At 43.0% G+C, this 10201-nt stretch overlaps 1 protein-coding gene across 1 annotated transcript; it reads left to right on the top strand.

The window, feature by feature from the left end:
• Window positions 1-3860: 3860 nt before the first annotated feature.
• Window positions 3861-9752, top strand: LOC103711323 (type I inositol polyphosphate 5-phosphatase 8-like). Its single transcript, XM_039124200.1, has 11 exons — window positions 3861-4412; window positions 4800-4853; window positions 4958-5033; window positions 5183-5272; window positions 5423-5516; window positions 5608-5715; window positions 6416-6797; window positions 6874-7073; window positions 7198-7306; window positions 7408-7556; window positions 8641-9752. Exons 2-11 carry the CDS (start codon window positions 4824-4826, stop codon window positions 8960-8962), a joined length of 1560 nt encoding a protein of 519 aa, XP_038980128.1. The 5' UTR covers window positions 3861-4412; window positions 4800-4823; the 3' UTR covers window positions 8963-9752.
• Window positions 9753-10201: the final 449 nt, after the last annotated feature.

Here is a 10201-nt window from a genome sequence, read left to right as displayed (position 1 = left end):
AACAATTCCAACATTCACAAAATGAAAGAAATGCCAGGAAAAAGCCAGTTCAATAGATGAAGCCTACTCTAATTAACATATACAAACGAAATAGGTAATGGTTGGCACCGGGAATTATTAACTTTAACTCCATGCGTGTCAATGGCACTTGTCCAATGTGTTATTACAATCGGCTATAATTAGAGGCTTCAATCCTAATGATGTTTGATTTGTTGGGCCATAGGTGGGAATGTGACACATGATTAATAGGTGGTGACGCCCACAAGTAGGCATATTAAAAAATAATAAAAGATATATATAATGTGGCATAAGTTATGGAACTTCCAATTATGAGTTTTTGAACTTTTATAATGCTCGAGCTCAATCAAAGAAATAATACTTTTGGGGTTTGTTGAGGGACAGATTTGAGTAGAGAGAAGAAATAATACTTTATCTTGCAGTAATTTTGCTATCAATTAGCTATTTATTACATATATAGGCTTTAATCAACAATATGCATAAAAAAAAAAAAAAGACTTCTAATCCACTTCCACATGTCCAAATAGAAGGCTGATTACTTTGTTAAGTTGTAAACAATAATGTTATTTTTCTAGAAGTTTATTAAAAAGAATAATATTATTTTGTTACGGGAGAAAATATTATATTTCTACTGTAAAATAATCAATCAGTTCTTTGAGGAGGAGCCAAAGAGAGATTTGACAAGGGAAAACATAAAAAAGGGGTCACTTTTGTCCTTACAATCATTCCCCTTACATTTTTAGTTTTTCTAATTGAAGAAAACTCATGATATGATAGTTGGCTCTCTGATCTACTGACCCACTCTAGGAGTGCCACCCCAATAAAAAGGCGAATAGTGTAGTGTAGGAAATGAATAGCCTTTTATATTACCAAGCATTCAGATTCAGTTATTTGGGATTCGGTCCACCCAGTATCCATGCTGAATACAGATGCTAGTGGCTATATTTATTCTAGACTCATGCTGCCTCATCCCAAAAAAAAAAAATTTAAAAAAAAACTCCCTGTATATCATACTTCATAACTGGCTAAGTGGGCTACATCCTCACAATTACACTCATCCTTCATCAAGAATTTTGACTAAGTCATGCAAAAATATTTTAAAAATAGTGGAGGCTTGAGAGAGAGTAAAAATTGTGTAACTATAAAAATAAGCATACTCGAAGGCCCTCTAGATACATGTTCTATAAAGTGAGAGTCGGTACTCGTCATCGAGTGAGATAGATGTGCGCATAATTGGAAGAGTTTTAAATGACTTTATTGTGCTTTTAGTGAAGGCCACATGACGAGCAGCTATTGGTTGGTTTTATTATCCAGCAACTGTTGGATCCGAGGTATATCATCATTCACTTGACATATCCATAGTAGGTCTAGAAATAAGGAAGAGGGGAGGGATTAAAACTAGCTAGCTATAGGGTTATGCCATCCACCCAACTAGAACTGTTCGTGGGCCAGGCTTCGGACCTAGTTTATATTTTCTGTGCCTAAATCGAACCCATGATGATCAGCTGCACACCCAACTATGGGAGCTATTCAAAATTTGTTTTTGTTTAGCTTCAGTCAATAAACAAATCATGCCCATGAGAACACATTCACATAACAATTATGGTTCCTATCGTATTCATATTTTTGTTCTATAAGACCAAACAGGTCTCGTGTTGTGTGCCTGTTCCAATCCATGCAGGACTAAATAAGGGATGTAATTGAAAACAGTGTAAGCACGAGATTTAGATATTACTTTAGCTTTACTTGCAACTCTTAATTCCAAACAATTAGGACGAGATTTCCACAATTATTACACAACATCAAATGAGAGTATAACAAAAGCCATTCCATGCGCCATAAAACTCAAAAGAAATGTCTAAGGTTTTTTTTCTGAAAACACATAATAGTATCCAGGGAGAATCAAACATGAATTTTAATGAAAAAAAACACCTATTCTAACATTCGTGTCTCTACTCCATCCCTACGATTCAATCGTCCACCACTATCCATATTGATGGGCCCTACCAACCCTAGTTCAGCTCCTCATCTATTTAGCTCCTTTATATCATACTGTGAATCTCTAATTTTTTATATAATCATGCTGGAGACGCTACTCAGACGCACAAAATACTCCACATGCCCTATGACATTAGGTGTGTGATGAGATTCATGCGAATTTGTTGAGTTATAATGTTACTCCACTTAAGTGATACGTCGATGTAGTGAAGTTTTTGTTGAAGCGCATGTGGTCGATTGAAGTGATGATGGATAGTGTAATTGAAATGTAATTTGACCACCAATGCTCGTTTTCTTGCTGGTATTTGATGCAATATGAGCTATCGATCTGAATAGTCCATCGAGCTGTCGATCTGAACAGTCAATCGAGCTGCCAACTAGAGCGTCTGACCAAACTAACCGGCCAGGCCGACCAATAAATGACAACAAGCTACGCATCTTCGATTCAAATCGTATTTAACACAGTTAAAATTTATTAAAAGAACGGTTGCAACTTCGAACATTTATAGGAAGCTAAGCACCTTCAAAAGCTAACGGCTCTATGTCGATTATTGCATATACGATTGACTTTGAAGGGCAAGTTAAGCCATTATTGCATATACGATTATACAGTTATTGCGCGTCCGATGGTTAGAACCTGCTCGACTTTTTTGAGTAACGGCTCTATGCCCTCATTTTATGAATATCGGATTTGAGAGATCTCTAGGTACATATACTCTTATGCTCTCTTACTTTCTCTCAAGCCTCTATTATTCCCCCAAAATCCTTTCTTTTTTTTGTCTGATTCAGGCAACAGAGGTTCTCTGGCAGATAAAATCTTGTGATTTTTAATGGCTCCTATTTTATTTTCAGGGCGAACGCATAATTCCAAGCAAGATAATTACCATTTCATTTAATATGGTCAAGCCGAATTTTAGCGCAACAATATCCAAATAGTTTTCTTTGCTTTTTCATGCACCTTTCGAGAATACATCTTGCTTGTTGTTGGAATGAAACTAAGATTCCACCTGAGTGACCTAGTATCGAAACGTGCGGACGTCGATTAAATATGGGGACCGGATGTCCTCCGCCTTATCTATCTGGTGGAGCTGCCATCTGGTCTGCTGATACTGAGGTGGTGTTGGGGTGACGTCCGCCGCCGCCGCCATGCACGCGCGCTCTCTCTCTCTCTCATTCCTATTTTTCAGCAAAAAGAACTCCTCTTGCTGTTTTTTTTCCCCCTCCCTTTTCAGAGACATTAATTTCCAACTGGAGGCTTGCGTGCTTCTCTCCTCAGGCACTTAAATGCGAGTCCAACACGCAGGAAACTATAGTTGAAGAGTGAGCGACCTCCAGAAAAAAATTCGCGCCAAATTCTTCGTCCACGCCAAGCCGAAGGTGGCTAACTTTTTAAGCACGTGGATGGTGGTGTATCGGGGTCCCAAGTTGGAATCAGGCGCGTGCCGCACCGTCATGGCGTTTCCGTGATTATACGGTGTGCGTAGGGTCATTTAAGTCCAGGGACAATGTAGATCCAGAGGACCGGTTGACCGTCATAAAAGCGAGGGTGTGTGTGGAGCGAGCCGTCACATGGGGTCCGGAGGGAACTGGGCCGGTGGGGCCCCACTCTCTCTCTCTCTCTCTCTCTCTCTCTCTCGTTGCCGACGTGCCCACCTCGACCGAGCGAAGGAGCGGCTACAAAACCAGAGACCTTCCATCCGCCTCACGCTCTTTCCCACCCTCTGCTTCTACTACGTTGTCCGGGTCCTCCAATCGCCACTCCGCTTCAGATAGGAGGTGAGGGAGAGGGAGAGGGAGGGGGAGAGGACAGAAGGAGAGGTGACAGCGAAACAAGGGGCGGGGGAAGTACGGCGAGCGCCAATCGAGTCTCTTATTTGTCTTTTCAATCAGTTTGGTTTCTACCCCTGTTATCTCAATTCTTTTTGGAAGAAAGAAGGTCTCTTTCTTGTTTATTTGTCTCTCCGTGAGGCCTTCCGATCTGCATTTATGTCTGTAGTGTTCTGGGAGAAATGCGAAACGAGGCGGCAATGCAGATCTTGATGAGGAGGATTGCTTGTGGCACTGTATTGAGTTCCTAAGCGTGAGGTCTGGGGTTTAAGGGATCTTTTATGGCTTGCTATGGTTTCATTCTCGGTTCTGGATCTCATGGACCAGAACAAATGGAGGTGTCTTCAATCCGTATCGAAAAAAACTGCTTTTAGTGACGCCACTCGTTCAGTAGTTGACTGAGAAGTCTGATTTAACGACACAGAGATCTTTTCTTCCCTGGGTCACATGGTAGGGTTCTCTGTCTCGTTTCTCCATCACAGGCTTTCTCTTTCACCGTTAGTCGTTACGAGAACTTGTACTGCTACCTCGGGGAGGGATATTATCTCCAGCGCAAGAGTCGACAAAAGGTGAAAACTTTTCTCTTTTCACTTCTTCTTCTTCTTCTTGATGTCGCCATTAACCTGAGGTCGGTCATAAAAGCTTTAAGTTTTTTATATCTTTATGTTCTCCTTCTTCCCCGTCCTTTTCCTGGGTTGGCTTGCATCAGCTCCAGCTGAGAAAGCATTAGCCGCGAAGAGAAAGGGATCATTTATAACCCTTTCCTGGGCTTTATTTTTTTGTTTATGCTCCCACGCCGCTGCCTCTTTCCTCTCATTTGTTCAAAGCTCAAAAAGTGAATCAAGAAAAAGAAATGTCCTTTTTTCTTGGATCCATCGTCACTTTAGCATATACTATTTAACAGTGCGTCACGCGGGAAATAATTCCGGTCTTTCGGCCTCCGTGTCTCTTACCAGGTGTTCCTCTTTCTCGTCGGAAACATGAGAACAGAGCCCGGTAGAATTCCCAAGGTGAGATTTTTCTCACAAATTAGATTCTTGTTTTAACAAGAAAATAGCCTTATTACTTGAATCATCTTTGGCACGAGCTTCTGAAATCTAGTCGTTTTTTGCAGTCATCCTCTTGGCCGAAGACGGTGGTGAGGAAATGGTTCAACCTAAAGAGCGCGAAGTTCCATTCCGACTGCAGCAGTATAGATTCCAACCACGTCTTCTATCTTTGGATTGATGACCCGTTATACAAGATCCAATCTTTCTTTCACCTCACCCATTTTTATTGATCAAAACTCTGTTTTCTTCCTTTCTTTCTTTCTCTCTCTCTCTTAATTTTGATATAAAAGGAGAGAGATTGGGAGGAGGGGTACAGGAAAGAAGAAGGAAGAGCTGTTCGGACAAGGACGGCAGCCTTCGTATGAGAAGGGATTTTTCAGGCAAGCACTTTCCACAACTGCTCTCTCTCTATACTAACTCTCTGCTCCCCTGTTTGTTCGTATTTCTCTAGTTCTAAACAAAACTTGAGCTTGGAGAGGGGCATTTACGGAACGAAACGACTCGGTTTTCTTCTCTCTTCTTCCTTGCAGGTGGGTGGTTGGTGGAAAGCTCCGAAAATCTTAAACCGCCCCGATTCGGAGCTGATACGACAGTCGGTTCTTCACCTCCTGCTACAAATCTCAGGTGACCCACGAAACCATTTTAATCTCGGTCGATCAGTATTTTCGAGTTGTTGTTTGATATTCTTGGTGTTATGGTTTAATACTGGGAGTAGGATGTTCGTGGGGACGTGGAACGTTGGAGGAAGAGCGCCCCACGGGGGGCTCAACTTGAAAGATTGGCTTATGAGCACGCCTCTCCCCGCCGACATCTATGTCCTCGGGTATGCTATTCTTGTTGGCTTAGCTTAGGCCTCTATGGCTTTTTGTTGCTGATGATGATTATTCCCTTGCGGCCTCCCCCTTTTTCCTTAAAGAACACGAGCATCTTTTGATCTTTTCCATGTACTTACTGGTTGGGACAGCCAACGCTGCTGCGCCGAACACCTAACAAAAGGCAAGGACATGACCGGCACAGACACTATTCTCTGCTGGTCTTTTTCGACCATAATTAGCTGTTTTATGTATAACGTTTGTGCTTTATTTGTAATGATCTTGTTCTTTAATGTTTCAAGTAATGCTTTATATATAACTTTTCACAAGCTTATATACAATTAGTGATAATTTCAAGTGCTTTAATATTCGATATGTCAAGTTTTCTTGTTAGAGATATATATATGATCATAGATATGTACAAACTTTATTTGAATAAATAACAATATATTTAAATATGTATGAATTTATTCTGATATATCATGTATTTGCATAGAAATAATTCCTAGCAAAGTTTAGATAATAATTTAACATCCACATTTCAGTTATTTACATTGTTTTTCTTTTTGTGTGTGTGTGTGTGTGTTTATATTACCAAAAGCCTGCACTTTTAATGCTAGTATGGGAGTTGCGAAGGAGTATGACGTTTGAGGAGGGTAGGGCAAATTCGTGACTCGCGGACTGAGCCTCTGCCGCTCTACTGTCTCTCAGGTTCCAGGAGATCGTCCCATTGAACGCCGGCAACGTGTTGGGCGCCGAGGACAAGGGCCCCGCCTACAGGTGGCTCTCCCTCATTCGCCAAGCCCTCAAGGGCCCCACACTCGCCCGTAACTCCGAGCCGGCTCAGAAGCCGAGGGTCAGCTTCTCGGATCTCCTCTTCATGGAGGACGACGAGGGAGGATACGAGGAGGAGGGAGGAGGATACGACGAGGAACCGCTCGACTCTTCTCTGAGCGGCCACTGCCTCGCGGCGAGCAAGCAGATGGTGGGGATTTTCCTGTGCGTGTGGGTCCGGGCGGCGCTCATGCCGCACGTGTCCAGCGTCAAAGTCTCCTGCGTGGGGAGGGGCATCATGGGCTACATGGGAAATAAGGTCCGTAGAGTTCCAACTCGATCTCCTCTTCTCCTAACTGGTTCACTGGATTTAATATTGTGATATTTGGATCCAGGGATCGATTTCAATCAGCATGACTCTCCGGAGGACCACGTTCTGCTTCGTTTGCACTCATTTAGCATCAGGAGAGAAGGACGGCGATGAGGTGCGGAGGAACTCGGATGTCATGGAGATTCTCAAGAGGACTAGATTCCCTCGGTCTCATGGATTTTCCGGTCCGGGGGCAGCGTCACCGGAAACCATCTTGGAACACGAGTGAGTGTCCTTAAAAATTTGCATGGAAACTACGTAGCAGGAACAAGATTCTGTACAGTAAATGGACCAACAATCGAATTATGCAAGCAAACTTATATAGAGTTTTACTTCATACAATTTGCAGCAAGATTATATGGCTCGGAGATCTTAACTATCGACTGGCTACGAGCTGCAGCGACACACATGAACTGCTGCAGAGGAACGACTGGGAAGCCCTGCTGGAGAAAGATCAAGTGAGTGATGTTATCAAGTTTGTCTACGTGCATGGTTGTAACTTTGCATGCTTTTATCAAGGAGAGTCGACTGACTGGCATTCATGCATGCATGCTTGCAGCTTAGGATTGAGCAGAGAGCCGGTCGCGTATTTGCTGGATGGGAGGAAGGGAGAATATTTTTCCCTCCGACTTATAAATATTTGGCTAATTCTGACGTTTATGCCGTCAACCCCACCAAATCTAGAGAGAAGAGACGCACTCCGGCTTGGTAAACGCTGCACAACCCTGGCCTCTCTCTCTCTCTCTCTCTCTCTCTCTAGTTGTGCTGCTAGGAAAATAGCTTATTCGGACCACGATAAAGATGCCCAATATATATGAGGAGTTGACTTAACTTTATCTCGACCACTTGATCTATCAACCGGCCAACCGGCCAAACTGCCACAGACCCGGTTGAATGTTAGCTCATAGAAATCAATATTCTATGAAATCTATGTGCAGTTGAAAGAATCAAGCAATTTTCCAAAACAGAACAAGACAAGTCTAGGGCAAATACAAACGTATTGTAGAAAACTTATGCGCAGAAAGCCAGAGGTAGAAATAGCTTAGTCCAGAACATTTCTCGGTCGGCAGACGTTACCCAATTTCTCGTACGCTTCTGTCATGTGGCTCCTTTTTGGCCCTTTCGTGTCAATATCTCTGTCCTGTGAGTTGTTGGAAGTCGGAACTCAAAAACACATGCACAGCCTTATTTTCTGTAGCTGAACAGGTGATTTTGACTTGTTACAGATCATTTCCGTCTCTGTTTCCCATCACCGCCCCATCATCCATAATCCAGGATTAAACCATAATTAAATCAGGATTAGACAGTCAGAAGCAGCTGTTTCGTTTTTATATGCATATAATTTTTAGTTTTTTTACTGCAGCACGTTGGCCGGCCATCTTTAATTAATCACCTTGCTTAGGTAGGAATCAACGTGCCAACGAGCCACGGCCGGTGGTTCGGCGGCCAAGATTAATTAGGCATCTCTTTTTCGGTGGAAAAGATTCTTTGTTCTATAATAGATTTTTAATTTTTTTTTAACGTGTCAGACTCTCTGCCGTATAAAGGAAGCATGACGGTGGCACTGAAAGCTGTAGCCACTTGTTTACCAGAATATTATTTCTTCCTACTGCATTCTCACAGCATGCACTGTTTGATATATTATTAGAACTGCACTTGGTTAAGACATGAAACTATAAGAACAAAACGTAACAAGGGCTGGGATTCAGAGGCAAAGTTTACTCTTTATTCAGGATCCGAATCCGATATGCTGGCTAGCTAACGTGGTCGGTGGTTGGGGATGGGATGGCAGGTGCGACCGGATACTGTGGCGAGGGAAGGGGATGAAGCAGATATGGTACGTGAGAGGGGAGTCGCGCTTCTCCGACCACAGGCCCGTCTACTCCCTGTTCTCCGTACAGCTGGACGACCACGTGGTCGAAGCTGAGCAAGACCGGGACGGCGCAAGTAACGACCAAAGCAAGGACCTCGCGAGAACCAGCACAACCGCACCCAATGATCCCAACGCTAGTAGCGGCAGCAGTTCGTCGTCGTCATCATGGGGGAAGGTCGAGGCAGAAGAGCTGCTCCTCCTAAGCAGGACACAAAGCTGTTTGGAGGCATCCAGATTCTGACCAGTGACCACCACCAACTCCATATTTTACTCTCTCTTTTTTTAACACACAAGAATCTCATTCTTTTCTTCAACAACTAGCAAAGCAAAAAGGAAGGAACACCAGCAGCAGCAGCAGCAGCAGTAGCAGCAGCATTAGAAGGAAGAAGACGAAAAGACAAGATAGGGAAAGCAAAGACTGCTCCTTGAAAAGCGAAGGTTCGTTTTAGCCGCTGCGGGGGCGTGCCCTGTTCTCTGTTTTTTTTGTTTTTTTTTTCTCTCTTCCTCGGTGGGTAGCAGCAGCAGCAGCAGCAGCAGCCAGCAGCAGCCTTTGGTTTCTTGTAGCTGGTGTCCTTTGATTCGGTTAGCCAATTAGCCCAAATCCGCGTGCCGGGTGTGGGGCGCGTGCGCGGCAGCCTTGGTCACGTGCACAGAGTCGGAGAGCAGTGGCATGAGAAATGTTTGTTAAAAATGGTTTTGGGAGTTTAATTATGGCAGCCACCAACCGAAGTGACAGGACTGTGATGATGGTCAAGCGAGGGGGAAAGAGGGCTTCCAAAATGGACAAATGTGATAGGTTAGGTGACAGCTTTTCTCGTTTTTGTTCTTTCTTTTTTGATTTTAGGTCTGTTGGGTGGGGTAGCTAAATGAAGAGTATGTTTTGTTTGTATTTTCATTCCTTTGATTTATTGTATTTGTTTTGGCACTATACATTGTTTTGTTCGAAAAGATACAAGGGAATACCTTGATCTCTTTTCTTTGGAGAGAGAGAATGGATGGTCTGCACCTTTTGAAGGTGCATAGCTTTTGTTTGCGTCTTGCCTCGTTACAGCCCTGCCCTGACTTCTTCAGGTTCTTCTGTTTTATTTGTAACAGTGTTGGCTATTTTCCAGCGAAAAAAAACAGTCACAAACACTTGAGGACATAGTCTGAAGGTTATGGCTGTAATTAACTGCGGCTGAGACCTCATTTTGACAGGAGACAGGAAAGCCAGGGGAGCCCAACCGCATGCAACCAATAGAAGAGGTTTATTTGACGCAATCAAATAGCTGCACCGGTTCAATCACATGCATCAAAAAAACAACCATACTGGACAAGAAACACGTACAATACCCATGAACGCTGATTTCTGATGCTGAAATTATTCATTCTATTCAATCAAAAAAAGAAGAAATTATTCATTCTGAAAGAGTAAATAAATGCAACAAAAGAAAAGAAACAGAAATTGAACCAGAGAAGCACAGCTGGTATATTTTTTTTC

Source organism: Phoenix dactylifera, chromosome 3 (assembly GCF_009389715.1).
Source record: "Phoenix dactylifera cultivar Barhee BC4 chromosome 3, palm_55x_up_171113_PBpolish2nd_filt_p, whole genome shotgun sequence".
In the NCBI taxonomy this organism is placed as follows: domain Eukaryota; kingdom Viridiplantae; phylum Streptophyta; class Magnoliopsida; order Arecales; family Arecaceae; genus Phoenix; species Phoenix dactylifera.
This window is presented reverse-complemented; position numbering and strand designations above follow the sequence as displayed.